Here is a 22,689-nt window from a genome sequence, read left to right as displayed (position 1 = left end):
CATGGCGGGAGATCCAAGCGCAAGATCAAGTCAAACCAACCATTTGTATGGGGGGATGCTCAACAGTCAGCTTTCAGGGAGCTTATTAGCAGGCTTTCTTGTGCTCCCGTTTTGGCTTTTGCTGATTTCACTCTGCCCTTTGAATTGCACATCGATGCAAGTGGGGATGGCTTGGGTGCAGTACTGTACCAATCCCAAGACAATCAAAGGCTAGTGATTGCCTATGCAAGTCGCAGTCTCAGCAAAGCCGAGCGCAATTACCCTGCTCATAAGTTAGAGTTTTTGGCTCTAAAATGGGCTGTCACCAAGAAGTTTCATGATTACTTGTATGGCAACTCATTCACTGTAAAGACTGACAATAATCCCCTCACGTATGTCCTAACTTCTGCTAAGTTGGATGCAACTGGGCATCGCTGGCTCGCAGAACTTGCTACTTATGACTTCTCCCTTGAGTATGTTCCGGGTGCAAGGAATGTTGATGCAGATGCTTTGTCCAGGTTGCCGCGTGAGTCCATGGACATTCAAAGTGTGTCTGCTCTCTGTAATGGGCAACTCATCTCATCATGTGCCGTGGAGACACTCTCCCTCAATCAGGAGGTGATGAATTGTATGTTGGCGGTCGATGGTATGGAACCTTCTGACATTGTCGCTAGCCAACGGATGAGAACATATCAGCAAGCTGATTCCTTAATCTGTTCGATTTTGGAACTCATCCGTAATGGTACGCGTCCAACCAAGGAGGCTCTCAAATCCATGGACCGGGACACTGCATCCATTCTCAGGCAGTGGGACTCACTCACTGTCAAAGATGGCCTTCTCCACAGGCAACAACTTTCAGATGGTGTAGTACCCTACTATCAATTGATTGTTCCTCAGTCTAAAAGAGATGAGGTCATTACCCATCTACATGACGGCATGGGACATCTTGGTAGGGACAGGACCGTGGCTCTTCTCCGGACACGGTTTTACTGGCCGGGAATGATCACGGATGTGGAGAAAAGGATTCGCTGCTGCCAGAGGTGTATACTTCGTAAAGCTCCTAACCAAACTGAGCGTGCACCATTAGTTAGCATCCAAACCACTCAACCTATGGAGTTGGTGTGCATGGACTATCTCAGCTTGGAGCCCTCCTCTGGTGGTTATGAGAATATCCTGGTCATTACGGACCATTTCACCAAATATGCTGTTGCCATTCCCACTCGCAACCAAACGGCACGTACTACAGCCAAAGTACTGTTTGATCACTTCATTGTTCACTGTGGCATTCCAGAGAAGTTGCACTCTGATCAAGGCCGGAACTTTGAGAGTGATATCATCAAACAGCTGTGCAGCATATTGGGTATTCTCAAAACGCGGACCACTCCGTATCATCCAATGGGTAATGGTCTATGTGAGCGGTTTAATCGGACGCTCTTAGGGATGCTCGGCACTCTGGAGGAGCAGCAAAAGGCAAAGTGGAAAGATCACCTTTCTCACTTAGTTCATGCCTATAACTGTTCCCTCCATGAGTCAACGGGGTTCACTCCCTACTTCCTCATGTTTGGCAGACAACCTAGGCTGCCTGTTGACGCTGCTTTTGGTACATCACTGGCCAATATTTCATCACCAGCTTATACGCAGTTTGCTGCTGATCTAGAGCGCAAATTACACACTGCATATGAGCTTGCAGCTGCAAACCTTGAAAGGGCTCGGGCTAAACAACGCAAAGCCTATAATCTTAAGGCACGCGGAGCTACAATCAAGGTTGGTGACATTGTATTGGTGCGTAACGTCAACATACGTGGGAAGCAAAAACTGGCTAACCGGTGGGAAGAGGAGTATTACGTGGTTGATTCTCAACCTCATGCTGACATTCCTGTGTTTAAAGTTCATAAGGAAGGAACCAGAGAATGTCGTGTACTCCACCGTAATCTACTCCTTCCCATTGGTACGAATGGTCAGCCCATACCCAGGCCACGGTGCACACCATCGACATCGACGACGACTACTACTACTTCTGTTTCAACACCATCTTCTGGCGAGCTTAAGGACACAAGTACTGACACAACACTGGAGATCTCAACAACCAACATGGATATTGAGAGTTCTCCTTCTCCAGTGTCAGTATCATCCCCAGTGTCAGCACTGCCACCAATCAGCCCGCCATTTGCAAGTGTGTCACCAGTAGTTTCACCATCCACACCAGCACCAACTGCACCAACCAGTTCTATCCCTGGCTCAGGACCGTCAACTCCACAGCCACCACCTCGGCGAGTTGGACGAACCCGAACAAAGCCAAAGTGGATGACAGATGGGCATTTTGTTGTAAAACAAAGTGTCTGGGTGTGAGGATGTAATTATACATTGCCGCTATTTAATGGCGAGGTCGCCATTTCCCAAAGTGGGGGTGTATGTAGCCGGGTGGTGGTGCTAACTCTGAATGAGTTATAGCCACATAAGTACCACTAGGGCTGGTTATCGATATGGATTACTCAGATCGATTATCGGTAGTCACATATCGATCAATAATCGATAAATATCAAAGAATTCCATTTTGGTAAAATGACATTACAGAAAAATGGCATTTCACTTCTCCGGAGACTCAGTGTTTCAACAATACGCACGTTACATCGCATTTTTAGCGATGAACAATTTGAGTTTAAGATTCATGTCGTCAAAGACAATTATTATTTCTATAAAGTGAGAATACCGTATTTTCTTGAGTATTCCTTTTAATATTGTTTTTATTAATTTCGGCGAAATCGTGTGTGAAGCGATCGGAAGATCGCACAACTCACCGTTATTAACAGCAACCACGGTCAGAATACCGCTATTGACGTCTTGAAACGAACTTTAGTTGACAGAAAATGGATACATATATCATAAATGACATACTTTGACTCGTTAAAAGTCATATTTGTTTTTGTTTGACGATTCTATGTCAACATGAAATTCTCGCGATCACGTGCGCGTGAGCCTTGACGGTGACTGGTCAGACTGAGTCCATGTAAAAAGTAATACCCGGGAATAGCGATCAGCTGCTTCGCTTAGGGTTATTATCTATTTTAAATATGTTTAGTAAAGGCTGTATATAATTAAGAAAATAATGGAATATATTATTCTTGATAAAAAAAATAGTTTCATATACAATTTTTGCCGATCCTTGCATTAAAAATCCTATTAAGTTATTTCATTGGGTGTGTCTTGACCGAATCACCGGTCGATTCCAAGAAAACGTGTGTACAGCTGATTGCTGTTTCCGGCTTAGTTTACGAGAAAATACACAAGGTAATCTTAATCCCGGGATATAAAACAATGCCTAGCAGAACAATAAATACTATTTAAACGGTAAATAAACATGTCTGGTGATTTTTTTTCTCAAATTTCGAATTTGTACTGACGAAGTTTCTCATCACCCGTTCGTGTGCCGGACTTCGCTGAAAGGGTACGGTGTAATTTTTTTCTGCGCATAATATTCAAATTTCTTTTTTTCCAAAATATTGAACCCGCTAGAGGGGGGTGCGCATTATACATGAGTGCGCACTGTACTCAAGAAAATACGGTAATTGAGAAATTAAATGTAATTTCACCTGATATAGTCGTTTGTCATTTATGTACAGTATTCACGAAACTATTCAGATAAAAAATCATCAAATATTCCGCCATTGTGAATGTCAGGTGTGTACAGGTGTGTGCTACGTAGTAGGTTGTACTAGGTTCACAGGTGTGATACGTAATAGATTGGGTGGCAGACTGATATTAAACAAACATCGTGCGATTATAACGGGGAAATTAGGAATTTTTGCTGCCATATCGTAAAAATGTCAAACCCCACGTGGACCTCACGTGGGCTGTGAGTTGAGAATACCGGCAAAAACGAAAACCATGATCATTGAAAAAATCGAAACAGACTGGAATACGTAGTTACCAAATAGACATAAAATTTGAAATTTTAGGAAATAGAATGGGAAGAATTCTTTTTAAGAATTAAAGTATTATGAAACCTATTTTAATCATGATACTTCATACTATTTCGAAAATATACATATTTTCTAAAATCCTGACTCCGCATTTAGATGCCTGTGACTACATTTGTAATTACCCACTATCAACACGTAATGGCGTCGTCGTTCGATTCAAAGCAGAACTTTTTACTTTTTCAAACATTTGATTTTTATTTGCGACTAAACATCAAGCGAAGGGGAGAAAACTGTATGTTAGGGTGAATCTGTCTGTTTATATCTAGCGATAATTACAAGGATAGCAAAACAAATAAGTCAAATGTGTTGCAGTAAAAACTTTTATTTGTCGAAAAAATACATGTCATTATCGATAGCATTATATTCATATCGATAATCGTCACAACCTTCTTCCATCGATGATAATTACGATTATCGATCTAAATCACCAGCCCTAAGTACCACCCACTTATAACCCCCCTTAGATTCATTCTATACATACATACATACATGTTCATCTATTATCACCATCACTTCATTCTGTGTTCATTATATGTTCATTATATGTTGTCCTTGTCTGCAGTTGAATGTCAGCCAACTAACACCAACCTGATACCCTTCTGCAGCCTCTGTAATTTCTCCAGCTTCACCTGGACTTCCCCCTATCTATTTTTAGACATGTCCACCACTTTATGTGACTGAAGCATCTTGACTTCCTTTTAATACCTGTCAGATGCTACCTTTCTTCTGATTGGCCCTTTGGTCCACTTCTTTAAACTTCCTTTCTCACCTGCCCTCCTCATGCATTCTGCATGAACTCTTTATGGAGGGAGGACTCTTGTTTACAGGTGAGAAACATTTCAATATTCTTATCTCTTTCCATCCTGCTTTAGAAACAATTATATTCATAGAAAGGGTATCACAGCTTTTCATTAAAGTAAAATATATTTAATTGCATTATTATTTAATTTGTCATATCTAAATATTTGCCAGCTCACACATTTTGTGTTACATTAATTGAGCACATGGTCTTCAACCATGTGCTACCCAACATATCCTTATAAATTAATCTGTTTCCTTTTGGCTTAAATTAAATTATAACATATTCTGCATGAACTCTTTATGGAGGGAGGACTCTTGTTTACAGCTTCCCTCCCACCATCTACTACAAAAGAATAAAATCATCATCATCTTCAAGAACTGCCTCATGTTTTGACTAGCAGCCCAGTGGCTGGACACATCACACCACGCCCGGCTACATTCGGTTGATCAATGATTTAGGAAATTAACTGAGGGTTTGGTTATGAGGAGCTTGATAGTAAAACTGATTGGAATGAAAATTGGGGTTCATAAGGAGGTGAGCGATAGGACTCATTTCACATGATGTCAAACATAATTTTTGTGGGAGGAGCTAAAATTATGATAGATAGTATTTTGTTAGTTGTCCGGGAGTAGTGCGGGGATTCGGAAACTCACAGCTGAACAGAGAGGTTCTCTCTGTAGATTTGAATTCCGGGTCAGAAAAGCAGTAGAGTTAACAGATGGCGAGAAAGGCTATCATGCTCTTCAATACATCCCTTAGGTATGTGTTGTATTTAAGTAATACAGGCAACAAGAAAACAACTGAGGACCTAGTTTACATTTACTAGAACTTCTATCTTCAATAAATGGACTGGAGCACCCAAGTTGACTTCTGATTTGAGAGCTACATTATCCCCAGAACCAAGGAGTGGTTAACCAGAGATAGTGACCAAAGGTAGAAGGGTACAGTACCCGACGCCTAAGGTTACATAAGATCAATAATCTTGATATGACGTCCAACCCCATTTCACCTCACCTCGAACAAAGCAACTTTATTAAATACATTTATTCATGAAGGAAGCGACAGCATTATCACGCGATGTTTGCAAAGTGCCCTAGGTGAGCACATGTCAGAATATTACTGCTCAAACAGTGCATGTTCCTCAATCTGTCATCAGCAAATTGTGGGCCAAATACCAACAAACACATAACATTGATGATCGATGCCGCTCTGGACGCCCAAGGGCAACAACTCAAGCCCAGGACAGATTAGTCACAACGATGGCATTTGGAAATCGGTTGCAATCTGCCACTCAGATAAGGAACCAGTTGCAACAGGCAACTGGTGTAAGAGTACATGCCCAGACAGTGCAAAATCGTCTGCACAGAAAGCACTTGTGTGCTTGACGTCCATGTGTCATCCCACAACTCACTGCATGTCATCCGAGTCTGAGGCGTTAGTGCTGTAGGGAACGTCAGCACTGGGATAATCGATGTTAGGCTAATATGTTTTCCTACAAATCGAGTTACACTCTCAACTTCCATGATCAAAGTAATGGAGTTTGGAAATGTCCTAATGAGGATTTTATGGACATTACTACTTTAATATCAAACAGCATGATCATCTTTGGGATGGGTCCATAATGGTATGGGGTGGTATCACAATGACTGGCCGAACTGTGCTCCATATGGTCCATGGCAGAGTCACAGGTCAATACTATCAGGATAACATCATTGCACAACTCATGTTGCCATTTGCACAACATGTTTTACAACGTGTCATCTTTCCAGATGATAATGAATGTGCTCGTCGTGCCAGGATTGTGACCCAATTCCTCCAACAGCAAAACAGCCACGTCATGCCATGGCCATCACTCAGTCCTGACCTCCTCCTCATTGGCAGACGTGTACCGTATATCGCTGTGTATAAGGCGAGTTTTTCGTACCTAGAATGAGGGGGTTAAGAAGGGGGGTCATCTTATACATGGAGTCGAAGATCTCATGGTTTTTTCCAGTTGTTTCACTTTCAGCTTCCACTGGCGATTTCAACCGGCATTCGATAGCCAGCCCAGCATTTGACAATAAAACTTCGCATTTCGTCCTAAATAACTGTTCCAATAACTATTTTCATACATAAACATGATTTGTATCTGTTTTCCTTGAATAAAGTTTAATAATTTCTGCAAATTAAGTTGAAATGACCCTCGCCTCGATGCAGATTGTTAAGCCAGCTGACACGGTAAAACAATCAACATCCGTGAGTAGAGAGACGGAAGTACTGGTAAGCATTTGCATATTGCACATGTGACTTAACATGTGATAGCCGGTGAAGCTGAAATCAATTCCTGTTGTTCTTACAGTTGTATTAACAACCGTTGGAGACGGTGTGTGTAAGTGATAGTTGAATAAACACGGTGAATCTGAAGCAAACATAAGCCTAGTTAGTTGTGCTGGAGGTACACACGCAACCAATCTTCGTAGAAAATATAAGGTTTGTGTGCGCACTTGTGATGTGCTTCATTCCAGGTCGCTTTATACACAGAGTGTAGGATTTTGGGTTGATTTTGAAGGCGTGTACAGGGGGGTTGTCTTATACGATGGGTCGCCTTATACACAGCGACATACGGTACGTCAATGTCGATTCCACCCACTACTCTCAATGAACTCGGTGTTGCTCTCACTGATGAGCGGAAGAATATATTTGTTTGTTTGTTTGTTGTTTTATAGTTTAACGTCGCAATATTCCAGCAGTTTGTCAATAATCGAGTCTGGACCAGACAATCCTGTGATTGATATCATGAGCATCGATCAACGCAATTTGGATACGTAGCTATTAGTCGCCTCTTACGACAAGCATGGGTTGCTGAAGACCAATTCTAACTTGGATCTTCATGGGTTGGAACAACATGAATCAAGTTGACATTGGGCAACTCTTTTGCATGCCTCGAAGAAGTCGTGCATGTCTGTGTGGTTTACCTAATATTAGTGAGGTTGGTTGCAAAATGCAAATTTCAAAATTGATCCCCAACCTTAACAACCGAGTGCACCACCTTCTCATCACACCTGCCATTAGAACCCATGAGATCCTGCAGCCCTTGTATCATTTCCATTTGCTTATATGATATAGATCAGAAGATATGTCTTGATGATTCCCACTATCCCCTACTGTTTTTGCATAGTATATATCAGGGATGTACATTAGTCCCAAATCAAAATATGTAGGACATGTCAACAAGTGAGTGAGTTAGTTAAAATCTAAAGTCATATTGGCAACAACAGACAGTAAAATAACTAGACTTATCACAGATTGATATTAAAACTAGCCATGGAATCATATAAATACATCACTATACATGACAATACATATATAAAAACACAACATATAAATCAAAATTTATGAAAATTCAATTTCTTTTCTTAAAAAACAATTACTAAATGAGAACTGATATTAAAATGATTCATTATGGTTGAAACTTTGAACTAGTTATCCCTTGTGATGGAAAAATCAATTCAGTCAAGCAGGACATGCTTGACTGCAATGCTTTCATCACAAGGGATTTAGAAGGAAGGATCCTCACCTAATTTCATGTAATTTATTTATAGCTTCTTGGGTGTCTCACTTCTGCATTAGATCTCTAATGCAACATCTGATGACAGCTTTGTTATCGCTGTAGCGGATAAGTGGTGTCACAGATTTGTTGAGTGCTGCTTTACCAGTGATCCTAATGAAGCAGCCATAAAATTTCCGTGTCCAGTGATGGGATTCGAACCATGGACCTTCTGATCCGAGGTTGGACGCCTTGTCCACATGACCAAAGAGGTAAACCCCGTCAGCAAGCTGACAAGGTAAGGATGTCATCTGTAGGATGACTCCACGCCCTGCTGCACCAACATGGCAGAGTAGCCAACAAAAGAAGATGCCATAATGCCCAGTAGCAAGTTCATTATATAATTCAACAATTTCGAATAAAAGTGGATGTTGACATGACATGTTATGAGTGAGTGAGTGAGTTTGGTTTTACGCCGCTTTTGGCAATGATTGCTTCAATAAATTTGTATTTTAAAACTTATTGTTTTGCTGTTGTGTTTGTGATCACTGGATGAAGTCCCAGCTTGGATTAAGGAGTCTACCTTAGATCAGTGGACCTAATACAAGACAAACCATTGAGATGGGATCAAAATTATTTATTTGTAAAGCTAGGTGGCCTTTACTAAGTGTAGGCACGTGGTGTCTACTAACATTTCGGGGAGTTGATGTCTTGGCCATATCCTCCCTGTTCTGTTGCCTGTACACAGGCCAGAGTCCTGTGTCTAGATGGACAATCGGATCATCTAGAAAATCCATCCATCTGACGAAAGGTGGGGTAATACACATGCTGGACTGTATGTTGGGATGAGTAACCATGGTGAATGACGATGGGCCATCAGCCATGTTGGTTGTACCGATGGCAATGATGGTGGTTCGTGTTGCTTCAGGTGATTTTTATGATCGTCCTGGCGTCTTTTGGCATATTGCACAGATGAACCTGTAGGAGCTATGAGCGCTCCTGATGTTTTTGTAGTCCATCCTGGCGGGAGTAACTTTTAGAACATTGTGGGCAATCAAGGGCTTCCATGATTGTGAGTGCTGATTGTGATGTCATAGAGATAGATGTCAAAGTTAGTAGTAGTCATGTTTTGATTGGTGTATCAGAATTGGGTTTGTGTGGAGAAAGAGTCTGTAAGAACTAATGCTGTTGTTCCAGAGAGAAACAAAAGACAATGAGGGAGTGGGGGGAATTCCAGGATTAGATCTTGTCATTTATCCCAGCTACATCAGGGACACCACCCACTTTATCCAGACCCTAGGTAACTTCAACCTCCCACCAAACAGCAACATCATCTTTGTCCCTATGGACGTCACATCCCTTTACACCAAGATGCCAAATACGGGAGGCCTTCGATCTGTACCCCAGGCTATTAGACGATTCAAACCTAACTGGTCTATCAGCCCCACTAGTTTTTTCAAACTTACATCTAAGTTATTATTTCCATATTTTCGCGCGATCGCGTGTAATGTAAGTCAAATGACATCTCGGCTTTCGTCGCCTTGAATTCTCGGCTCGGACTCGATGTGTAATGCAAAAATATATGCATGAAAAATCTTTGTCACAGCTTGTAACCTAGCACGATACATTCACGAAGTTCCATATTTTAAATATATATCGTGATTTCCTGCTTCAAACGCTAAGAATAACACGATTTAACAAAAATCTTTCGTCAACTTCTCAAATTTATCATAAACGAGCTTTGTACAACACCTGTAATTTGATAGACTGCCTTAGGTCACGTGATCAAATTTGACTAATCACAAACATTGTAGCAGGTTTCGGCAAGAAAGCGTCATTAGAAACCAATTTTAATCCAATGAAATAGCTTGTAATAACTATGAAAAAACTCCAGGCGATGTTACGAGCGTGTAGATGAAGGAATAAGCTTTCCAGCAATGTGTCATATGCCAGTCTTCGACGAATTGTGTTATTCATACGAAGCCTCGAAAACGGGGGTATTTCTTAATGTTACTGAGCGGACAACCGCTGTTATCGGGAATTGGGTGATGAGCAGATACTATTTATAATTCATTTAAAATGATTTTCCAATTATGTAAACAATGAAAATAAAACAGAAATGGGAAAGTGGATTTTATGGAATCTTATATTTGCTGAAAATCGTCAAGTTTTCACTTCCTTGGTCCTTAATCTGGACATTAACAACGTGTTAGCTTACACTAGGATCAGACCTTTCAAATGGTGTATAACATGTAGTAGCAAAGATATTTTACAAGCAGTTATTTTCTTTGATAAATGTTGGCTTCATCTACCACACAATAGTCTCTGGGAACTTAGTGTCCCAGCAGTAAACCCTACTGGTTGACTGGTGTTGAAAGAGTTAATAGATTAAACAATGTGGGGAACCATGCTCTGCTGGGCCAGATTGGTGCTATCAAGATTATTATGCACTCCGTCTCCTCCACCTTGTGGATGACTTTGTCTAGGAGAGACCATGGTGGGAATGCGTATGCAAATAGACCCGTCCAATCCATCGATAGCGCATCGATCTGCTGAGCTATTGGGTCGGGAACTGTGGACTGACATAAACCGGAAGTCAATGGTTCTGGCAGGTGATCTAGGTGACCTGGTTATGGGACACTAAGATCTGGGGATGTAAGGTCCATTATGTTGCTACTATTCTCCCCTAGCTGTAGGCAAGGATGTTAAACTTCCCGGGAATATGGAGTCTGCCACGGCAAACAGTCATGTAGTCTCCATCATCAGAGAACTGGATCTGGTTCCTCCTTGTTTCTGAATGTATGCCTCTACTGTGGTGTTGTCCCTGGCTATGAGGATAGGTGATTGGGAAAGACATATCTTCCATGCCAGGATGGCGTAATAGATGGCCTCCATTTCATTGCAGTTGATATGTAGGATCCTCTCTCCGGTGCTCCAAGATCCTTGTACCGTGAGATCGTCCATATAGGCTTCCCATCCTGAATCTGACGCGTCTGTGAATAGATGGTGTTAAGGCTTCGGAGAAGTCAGAGGAATGCTGCTCATCACATGCTCTCTGTGAGTCCACCAATGCACGTTCTGTAATAAGTTGAGAGGTAAGTTAATCTTGAACTCTTAGGTGTGGGATCATTGTGAACTGATCCATGTATGTAACATCAACCTTCCTCTGAAGGTAATAACCGGTAGAGATGTTAGGTTGCCTAGAAGAGACATCCACCACCTTAGAGACCTGCTGGGTTGACTTGGTAGGGATTGTATCATAGTAATAGTCTTGACAAATCGATCTTCTGGTGGACATATATATCCCTTGTGTAGTTGGAAACTCACTCTGATGTAAACGATGTCTTGACCCGGAGTGGTCTCAGGCTTGGAGTGATTGACTAGGAAGCCCAGATAGGTCATAAGCTGGACCAGAAATAGCATGTTCTGGTGTAGCTCATCTTCTTCATGGTCAGCTGCCAGAAAATCAGCCAGGTAGCCATGGATGCGTACTAGGTGGAGGTTGGCAAACCTGATGATTGGTGCTGTAATCCTGGTAAACAGCCAATGGGCTATTGATATCCCAAATGGTAAGACCTGGAACTCGTAACATTGACCATTGATTGCGAAGCAAAGGTATTTCAATCGTGATGGGTGTATCGGGATGTGAAGATGGGGGTCTTGTAGGTCGAGGCTGATGAGCAAATCTCCTGTCCTCAAAGTCGACCGCAATTCCATACAGATTCCATCTGGAACTATGGAAGAGGTACCAGAAATTTCTTGTTGAGGATCATCCTCATGTCAGGCGAATTCTTTTTTGGAACTAAGAATACTGGAGAATAAAAGCCTTTGGTCTTGTTGCTCTCTGATAGTTTCCGAAGGGCTAACTTCTTTAGTAGCTTCCTGACAGCCAGATCTGCTGTGCTAGCTTGGCTCTGACACGACAAAAGCTGCGTCCAACGGCTTGAGATTTCAGTATGGGATGCTTCTTGAAATGCAGTTTTTATCCATGAGCCACGACGGCTAGGACCCAGCGGTCGGGCGTAATCTGCTTCCAATTTTCGGTGGCTGACAGAAGACGCCCTCCCACTGGCCCTGGAGTCAGCATTATGTTGAAGGATGGTAGGCGTTAATTGCAGTCAGTAGACGTAACCATGTCGAAAGGGTCCATAACGGCGGAATGGGTGGCAAGGAACTCAGAACCTGCGTTCACCTCTGCCCCCGGATCTGTCCCGGCAATAGGATCCTCGTTTCTTATAGTTGGACAGATGAAAAGAGCACTGAGAAGACTGACGCTTGTCGTACCCCCGACTCAGTTGGATGAATGAATCCTTCCCCGAGGGGACAAACTTCTTCTCGGGTGGTTGTTTATATGACGAGTCCTTCTGAACCAAGGAACGCTTCTGGGATAGGAAGATCCATGTGCCTTGGCAGCTAGGTTGATAGTTGATGTTTGAAATCGTTCTGGTGTATCATGTCTGATCTTGTCTATGACATGTCCCAAATTGCCACTGAACGTCTTGGGAGCACATATTGGTTGTGACATTATTAATCTCTTCGTTTGTGTTTGAAACAGCTTTTGAACGATTCTGTGCTAGTAGTTGTTGACGCTGAACACAGAGAAGCTGTGAAGACATCCAGACTTGGGTGGAGAGTAAGTCTTCTTACATTCTGACTATGGTGTCTAGTAGGGCTGCAACAAATACACTATGAGGCGAATCTGTTTCGTATCATGAATATAGGGTAGCGAATAAGAATATTAATTCACGAATACAATAACAAGTCAGCAGTTGATGTATTATTTGTTATATTCAGCATGTTCAGTGAGGCAACAACAACATAGATTATTTGACATGGTTTGTTAATTATTAATATATTATTAATATATTATTCATTTATATACTGCACTTATACAGGTACTAGTATATGCTCAAATACAACAATGACCAGTGACCACAATACTGTCAAATTAAATAGTATAAGTGTTGTCTTTTGAAGAAATCAAAGCATAAAATATGTTCTTATGGGTATTTTTTTATGTAAATGCATATGCTTGCATATTCATAAATATTCGATTCGAGTGGCCACGAATAACAAATTCAATTCAAGAATGGATACGGTTCGATTCACTGAATACGTGAGTAAATCGTAACAGCCCTAGTGTCTAGCAGGCTGAGAATGAGTCCGACTTGATCCGTCCTAATATTCATACAAGTATCTCCGGATATGCCTTTATATGATGTCTGCAACGGTGGAATGATGTGCCTGATTCCGGCGACAAACCAGTTGATATAAGCGCCAATGTCCATTGAATGTCTGGACGTGATGGACAGGTGCTTGATCCATGAAGCAGGTAACGTGACATTAGTATTAGGGTTGCGTACTGGCTTCATAAAGTCTTCATCCAAAAACTTGATGATCCGGAAGTGGAGAATCATGTATTTTATACAACTTCCACTTCAATGTGGGTAAGGGTAGCCGGTCATCATGTCTGAGCTTAAGTAGATTTTCAGACCCCTGATCTACCGGCCTGCCTGCATAACTTGGCCTGTCTGGTGGATGTGTTGAGATGATGTAGGAACATGACATCCTCCGTATTCTGGCATCTTAGGTGGTGAATTTTTGGTCATTGGAGGTTGGAGTACAGGCATAAGATGATACAATTCTTCAATGAGTTCAACAAAGCTGTATCCTTCTGTATAATTGCACTGGGGTGAATCATCAGCCTGATTAACCTCTTCATATAGGTCCGATTCCACCTCAGAATGACCGTGGGTGACTCCCGGGAGGGGAGGATGTTTGTCATAATCCATACACTCAACATGTTCCCTGTGCGGTTCATCATCTGCTGGTGGCCAGGATTTTACTATGAGTAAGGTCCGTGCAGCTTGTGATGACTGCCTGTGTATAACGGAGCCCTTACGGGAATGATGGTCCTCCATCTGGACAGTCCCATGATGTAATCTTCGTCTCGGTCGGCTGGACGGTCCCGTGCAGTCCGAGCGGTCAGCTTGGGTACTGTCAGTTGATGGATCTTCCGTGACAATAAAAAGGCCACACTTCTTACAAGCAGAAGTGGGAGACTCCATTGCGACCTCACAAACACCTCGCACCAGGTTTGTACTCACGTGAGTACGATAGTCACTATAATAAGCAGCTATTGATATAGACTTAATATGTCTGTTTTAAGAAAACTTATGGAACAATCTAAGATTAATGTGACTAATACCAAGTGATAGGTAGTTACAACTATAACAATAGGTGTTGACTCTAGCACACACAGGAAAGAAGTGAGGTTCCCGCCATTACGAACATCATAGCTTGGGTTGCTATAGTGCTATATTGGGAACAACTAATTGTGTAATCGACAGTGAAGAGGATGTCTGTTGATAATCTGAAAATTTTAGTTTGTGTGATTAAAGCCAAAATACAGGATTTATGGCAAAGATGTTATAGAGGTAGAGGATTCGCAAGAATTATACATTTTAGTGTCATGTCATATCACCACAAAAGGTATATATTATAAGGCAATAAAGGTGCTGCAAACCTGACAAATAACTATTTTATTATCCCCTGCCACAAAGTGAGAGGGGCACATAGGAATGGGTGCTGTCTGTCCATGAGTCTGTTCGTCCATTCAGCAATCACATTTAGTTTCCAGAGTATAAATTGGAAACCATTTAATATTTTTTTACTTAACAAAAATTCAGGTTTCTTTCATTACCAGGGCGTACCTTTACAACCAGATGGGTTGTTTCTGGATCATATATCCATATTTCTTTTAATATCTTCGATGAAACTTTATACTCATATTAACGAAATACTGAAATTGTTGTGCTATGTTGGATTTTCGAAAAAAAAGATCTGCACATGGTTGTCAAAGAACCGATACCATAATTACCTAATTGAGAGGCATACTACTTGACAAAGGAACTTGTACAAGGTATATATATGGTGAATTATTGTGAAGAAAAACACAAACCACAATTTACAAAGGGCATCTGAACCAGCCTACTTCCTAACAGTGGGTTTAAATATTTTCACATTGAAGTTTCAGTGAAGTTGTCAAGATTGAGTTTTTGTATAAAAAAGATTCTGAAGTTAGTCTCCCTTTCTCCATGTATATGCACTACTATATGAACTAATTTCTAATGTGCCCCATGGTAGGGGGATAGTGAAGTGATAGAAGTGATAAGAAGTAAATGGAGACAAATTACAAAGCAAGCAAAATATCATGGAAGTACACATCTACATACCTGTCCATACAGCCTTAAATCCCTTCCAGGTATAATATCCATCCGTAGTAAACACAACACGGTAGTAGACGGCTGACTGGACAATGTAGCCCCGTCTGTCTCCACTTAGCTGGACAAGGAGGTTGTCGGAGGCGTCATAAACCTGCAGATTACAAATGGAGTCATTACATGTAAATCTACATCATGTAGGTCTAGGAAATGAAGATTTTTCTGGATTTATCTGTTTTTCTTTTTCGTTTGTTGTTTTACTCCACATTTCTATTAGTATAGGACATTTTTGACAATGAGACGTCTCAAAATTAAATACTGGGTACATTTTGAACGGTCCACATGAATTCACAGCTATACACAAATAAAAATACCAATAATAACTACAAATTCCTGTGTTAGGTCTCAAACATGATGATAGCTTATAGACAATGAAGAGGACTTGTTGAAAATCTAAAGATTTTAGTGTGATTACAGCCAAAATAGAGGATTTCAGGCATTGATGTAATTAAGGTATTGTATTTGTAAGAATTATTTCCAATGATAGCACACCTGTCCAGGACATGCCCAGACTACCTCTTCAGAGGCATCCCGTCAGACAAAGGAGACCGCCCAAGCATTTTGATGACTACGTTACTGATTTTTAATATCACAGTGTGCCAAAACATTTATGTTGCAGTGTTTTCTTTTGTGTGATGGAAAGAAGTGTCTCAAACAGTTCATGCATTCGATGGTAAAAGAAGATCAGACATGGTTAGCATTCGTGTTTATCTGTGACAACTTCCCACTGGTGACATTTTAGTTAACTTGGCAAGTGGTGATGAATTTTGACATTCATAGTATTATAATCTGTCAAACTGTATATAAATGTGTGTGTTAAATCATAAATATTCAAAGGGACTGTTCCCAACACCCATCAATATCTTAATGAATGAACATTAGTTTATTGTATGGATTATAGAAAGATCTCACTCTGTATATGATCTAGACTCAGTGATATCATGGATGCGTTTAGCTCATAGGTTCAGGAAGAAATGGAGGTATTTATGTATATTGGTCCAGTCTTTGTGATAACGTAAGCTTGTAATGGTTTATCAAAGAGATGTTCGCACAGTTTAATCACAATGACATCGTAGGTAAAAAGACTGACAATATCAGTTGTTTTAACTCTTTCAACACCAGTCAACCAGAAGCGTTTACTGCTGTGACACTGAGTTTCCAGAGACTCTTGTGTGATAGCATCTTCCTGAGGCATGAGAATTAACTGACTTTAAAAGTCCAGTTGCCAGCCTTGCCGAACTAGGCTGGAATTCCTGGCATGATCGTAGCGCCACCAGTGGTTATTATGAGTTATGTCCCTTCTAAGCCTCTCCTATGGACCAATCAGATTCCATCGCTTGCATTTGTTTCAAGGAAAATCAAGACGATCTGATCGATAATCAAGATCTATATTGTGATAAAACGGGTCTTACATCGCAAAGTGCATCAAATCACGTGAGCACCTTGATTAAAAACATGAAAAGGTTTGGAAAATCTGTTGACAACGAGTTGGCAGTGCACATGCTTTGCAAATCCTGCAATTGACCGAAATCTGCACGACAGTTTACGAACCGGGTTTCAATTTCGTTGCACGATTTTGATTGGACTATGCATAGACCCGCTAGTCCAGCCAAAATGTAACTCCATGATACCAGCCTACTTTGGCAAGGGTGGAAACTGGACTTTTACAGTAAGTTAACTCTCTGATGGTGTGATAGATTAAGCCAACATTTATCAAAGAAAATATCTGCTTGTAAAACATCTTTGCTGCTGTATGTTATACACCATTTGAAAGGTCTGATCCTATTGTTTATAAATATGAAAATATGTTTATCCTACTATTTAAATAATGCATTTACAACTTAATTAAGCTTCTTGTAAATAAAAAGATGTAAGCTAACACATTCATAACATCCAGATTTAGGCCCAAGGAAGCAAACATTTGACGATTTTTGGCAAATATAAGATTTCATAAAATCCACTTACCTATTTTCAATAACATTGCGGGAAATAGTGAATAATTTCTTAATCTATCGATAAAAAATGATAAAATGATAATTGAAATAGAATACGTATTACAGACATTGTAAAATGTGATAGATTTAATAAATGAATGATATGACAGGTAGGTTTATAAAATTATATACTATTTTGACATGACTATGGATTGGACGGTCTACCAGCCTACGGTGTCTTGATACTTGATGCTTCTTGGTCCGTATAGATGATCTACAGGCCTACGGTGTTGAAAGAGTTAAGCAAGTTAAATTTGAAAACACAAAATCATTGTCAATATACCGCTACATCACAAACATATCGCGATACGTAATTGGTTCAATTTCATATTTCGGTTTACCGGTATACCAGTAATACCGTGCAGCCCTACAATATAAAGATGTAACATTCTTTATATCCATTCACCAACATTGACAAACATCATGCTGTTTGATTGTGTAATCATTAGCCTTTCAAATTTCTTATTGATGATTGGAAAATAGGCTCATTCATATCAGTATCGTATCAGTATTATAAGGGTAACGCTATTTTTCCGGGCATTATCATTGGCAGAAGCCTGAGGTCTTCCATTAACTGCCCGACGAAGGAGGGCAGTTGAAAAGACCGAGGGCTTCTGCCAATGATAATGCCCTGAAAGAGAGCGTTACCGTTATTATAGCTAAAATGGATGGAATTTGTTATCAAATTAAAAGAACAACAATATCAGTTTTGAAACATTTACTGCAATCGACACGAATGTCACTGACCACATTTTACAAATATGGAAACGTCATAGAACAAGTATTTGTCACAGAGTGACGAAATATCCCCCGCCATATACACCATAGTACCAAATATGAAGACAATCCAGCGATTAGTTCTTGAGATATTGTGGCAACACCGTTTTCCAACTCCAAAAACAGATTTGCCTGCTGTGACCTTGAAAATGTATATACACCATAGTTCCAAATATGAAGACAATCCAGTGTTTAGTTCTTGAGATATCGCGGCAACAAACAGGTGGGACGTACGGACGGACGTACGGACGGACGGACGGACGTACGGACGGTCGTGAATACTATATCCCCCGCTTCGCGCTTTCGCGCGGCGGGGGATAACAAACCAGATGACGTCACTATAATACGTGACGTCATTTTCTCTACCCTATGACGTCACCGAACAACGGGCTTGATAATGGCCCGTCGTCAAGCAATATGAGGGCATTATCAAGTTACAATGGCCCGCTTATTTCTAATAACGTGCGGGCGGTTTAATGATAATTCTATCCATTTTAGCTATAATATGTTCTATTTGCTGTCTGCAAAAGTATTTTGTAAAATATTCACTAATCTGGTAGACTTATCTGCATGCTTCATGCGGTAACCTCCCAAAACCCCTACATCCCATTTCCCCTACAGCTTAAGACAACAAAGTTCATGGTCCATGGCACTGCTAATCCCTAGTCTGTTACCTATTTCATACAATGGAACAACCCAAGAAACTCGAATAGATTGAGATAAATATTTAATTACGATTACGATATTATTCAAAATTCATAATACATTATAATAAAATGTTCATTTTTCAAAATTCATAATACATTATAATAAAATGTTCATTTTTCATCTCAACTGTAAATCGTCTCATCTCAGTTTCTCAGTGTAATAATTGTTTCTTCTTATTGTTATTTTTGTAATTTCTAAAAATTGTCTTCTCATCATACAGGCATCTTTCATTACACTTACATTAATTTTTTTTTTAACTTTCCTTTAAGTCCCCTAATCCCCTAAAGCTCTACCCCTTTCATTTCTACTACCTCTACTCCAGACGTTAATCTCTCCTTTAGGTGAGTTCATAATGCCAGACAGGTAAATGCCGCGTGTTGTTTTAACTAATTGTAGGGGAACTGGGTTGTAGGGGAAATGGGATGTAGGGGTTTTGGGAGATAACCCTTCATGCCATATTGGTTCTAATTGCTTTAAAATTAAAGTGCACAATACCTAGCATACATTTAAACAAAATAACAACAACACATACCTCGACAAAATCCTCCAAATAGGGGTCTATAAGGAAATCTTCAAACACAAGAGTGACCAATGTCTCTCCTGCATCAATGATGTAGGTACAGTGCAGGTTGTTGTCATAATAGCCAGGGTAGTTAGGTGAGGAGATGGAGCCAGATGAGCCTGTGTAGCGCCCACCGCATCCTGAAGTAGAAACATTAAGGATTGAATGTATGGCATGTTTACAATGTATCTTTTTATGAAGAAATTAGAGAAATCTGTGAAATTACTGTAGTGTGTGAATGAGTATAAATTAAAAAGATAGTTCCAAAACATAAGATGATGAGTTTTAAATGAGGAAAGGTATTTCTCCGCCAATTCCAGCATAATTAAGAGTAAAGTAAAGAGTAAAGTATACAAGGTTAAGGAAAGATATAAAAGTGTAACTTATGCAGAAAGCCTTTGTCGTTATATCACCAAATAACTAAGTGTAAAGAGGATGAATTACATGTCCTACTTATGTGTGACAGATAAACTGCTCTCAACAATTCCTACTTGGAAAGAAATCTTGTATCAAATTCTGTTCAATGAAGTAAGGATATATGGATGAACAACTTCTTTATTACAATTGGAGCTACGTTTAGGTGTAGGTTGTAACACTGTTATCAAGTAAGTGATGTGACACATCACAGCACATCAAGTGATCAAAATAGCTGCCTGATGGCTATCCAGTTGTTGGTAACCTTTCTGTAGGGATAGGTGAAACTGATTCCTACCTGCCCGACTCTGTTGTAGAAAATTTCATTACCTCACTGACAATTTTGAATCAGACATTGATATGTGACTCACTTACCTGAGAGCAAAAGCTATCTCAGTGATCAGATAGCTTTAAATCTGAGAAAAATGATTATCTACTCTGCATGTATTTACAAATGCCGACCTTCAACTTTCAATACAGGCAAGTTGCATTTATAAGCCACCAGCCCACTGACACTAAGCAAATCACCAACTGATACGCTCCTATTGTAAAAAAGAGGCTGTTCATCCATATATCTTATCCTTACTTAGTTCTCAATTTTCTAAATGCCTCGCAAAGACTTTTCTGTTTAACACTTTTCTGATACTATCACCTCTGAAAACATTGATATATTACACTAGTCCTAATTTCTCTGAGTAACTCAAGCTCATATATATAAAGCACAGTAAAGTTCTAACTCTCAGGCACAATATAGTAATAATTAAATAAGTGGAGTTAGATTGAACACAGTTTGTGTGGCTGCTTTATTTGTGAACAGTGAAGATTCATTCTTTTTAATCTAAGTTCTGTCTTTCTGATATACTTTTCATTGCATCCACTACAAACAATCAATCTAAACTCGTACATCACAAAAAAAGCAGCCACACAAACGTAAGATTCCACTCAGTGAACATTTAGATACATGTGGAAGTGGCAATGTTTTAGTTTTCCCGCTATATAAGCTAAATTTTGATCATGAACCTACATCGTTTCAAAAAGAGCAACATTTCATTCATAAATACACACCTAAGTTAAATGTAAAGGCGTAAGTTATTTGTCCATTGTCACCTTGGTATTGTGATGTCAAAGTTCTCCCAAATGTTATGACGTCACGTAACTGTATGTTACTACTTCAAGTCCGTTATTCAGCTATGGCCTGATGAGACTTGTACGCGGTGAGTTGAAAGCGCTAACCAATTAAAACTGTGTTCAATCTTACTCCACTTAGTTAATTATTACTATATATATAATTACCCAGTAATAAAGGGGAAGAACAGGTGGCCAAGTGACACTGAAAGTTGTTGTGGCCCTTATTATTTGGCAACTCTCTTCTAAAAAGAGGGATTTTTATATAACAAGCTGGGTCCACATTTCCATACTGGAAACATTTGCTTTCTTTATTCCAAAATAAAATTCAGGTTTCCTTAAGAATCAAATGTCATCATAAAAATCAGCTAGAACTGTAGGTTTCCGAATTATATTCGCTACCAAATGTGTACAAACTGCAAAATCAAACAATCAAACTGAGACCCTGAAAATAAGGTCAATATCACAACAGCAAAACAGCGTTATCACTACCCCCCGCCATTGGGCACATTAGAATTTTGTTTGTTCATAAAGTATTGAATATAATTACATTTTGTACTAACTACAAAGTGGCTTTATCACACGTATCCAAACCATGGGCTAATTACTGCTGTAACTCAATCCCCCCACCCCCAGGTCAGCACCCTGCCCCGTGCCTAGGGCACAAGCGTCACCCCTCCTTTGTTCCATCGTCTATAGCCATTCGTGCAACTTCTCTCTTCAAATACACACGTTTCGCCATATCTAATTGCTCTCGCTTTGTTCGTTTTCTTTGTTCACAATCGTGTTTGATTTGCTGATTTACACTTCGAATACCATCCATTTCAGCACTCGATCGTATCAAATTTATTTTGCTTCACTCTCGAAGTTCACCCCAGGGACATTTACCACTTGATGATTACCACCTTCATCAACTCGACTCTCCGTGATGCCTCCCAAGAGAAAGAGCAGCCATCAACCACAACTCATGAGGGGTGCCAAGCAGGCAAGGACAACCTGGATGCAAACCCAGGGAGTTCATATAAGTACAGGAGGCCACAGCCGATGGGGAGTTTTCGAATAACGGGAGTATAGCATGTCCACAATTCCTCCCAACAACGCAATTAACATGCAATCTGCACAGCTTATAAATGCCGCGCAGGCTACTAACTCGGATAGCCAGGTAAACCAACAACTAGATAAAATACTTCAGTTACTAGAACATTCAGCACCCAACCCGGTCAGCACATACCAAGAGGTACAGCTCGGCTTCGGTTCACCCACCATAGGGAGAATCACCGAAGCTCTTAACATGGATGCCAGTGACACGGCTTGGTCAGACAAGAAAGGTAAATTCAATGGCCCCTTCCCCAGTAGATCTCAATGAAATGGCACCCTGGTTACACCAAAATGCTCAATTATATAAGGTCAATTATAGAGACGCAGATTACTTATAGGTAGGTTTTAGTTTTGGTTTCAAGCTTGAGTTCCAGGGTAGCCACACGAGCCGCCTTGCACGAAACTTGCGTTCAGAGATTCACAAAGACACGGCAACCTACA

General features: G+C 40.3%; 1 protein-coding gene across 1 annotated transcript in view; it reads right to left on the bottom strand.

Moving 5' to 3' along the window:
• Positions 1–21,840, bottom strand: part of LOC124126953 (blastula protease 10-like) — an 85,149-nt gene extending 63,309 nt beyond the window's left edge. The window contains exons 1-3 of the mRNA XM_048398641.1: positions 21,759–21,840; positions 19,582–19,751; positions 15,523–15,664 (exon numbers count right to left, since the gene is read on the bottom strand). Coding sequence (XP_048254598.1) covers positions 15,523–15,664; positions 19,582–19,751; positions 21,759–21,840 — 394 coding nt within the window. The remainder of the gene's footprint in view (positions 1–15,522; positions 15,665–19,581; positions 19,752–21,758) is intronic.
• Positions 21,841–22,689: the final 849 nt, after the last annotated feature.

The sequence above is a fragment of the Haliotis rufescens genome, unplaced genomic scaffold (assembly GCF_023055435.1).
Source record: "Haliotis rufescens isolate VD_foot unplaced genomic scaffold, xgHalRufe1.0.p SCAF_18, whole genome shotgun sequence".
In the NCBI taxonomy this organism is placed as follows: domain Eukaryota; kingdom Metazoa; phylum Mollusca; class Gastropoda; order Lepetellida; family Haliotidae; genus Haliotis; species Haliotis rufescens.
The sequence above is the reverse complement of the archived record's forward strand: the minus strand, read 5'-3'. Positions and strand labels throughout refer to the sequence as shown.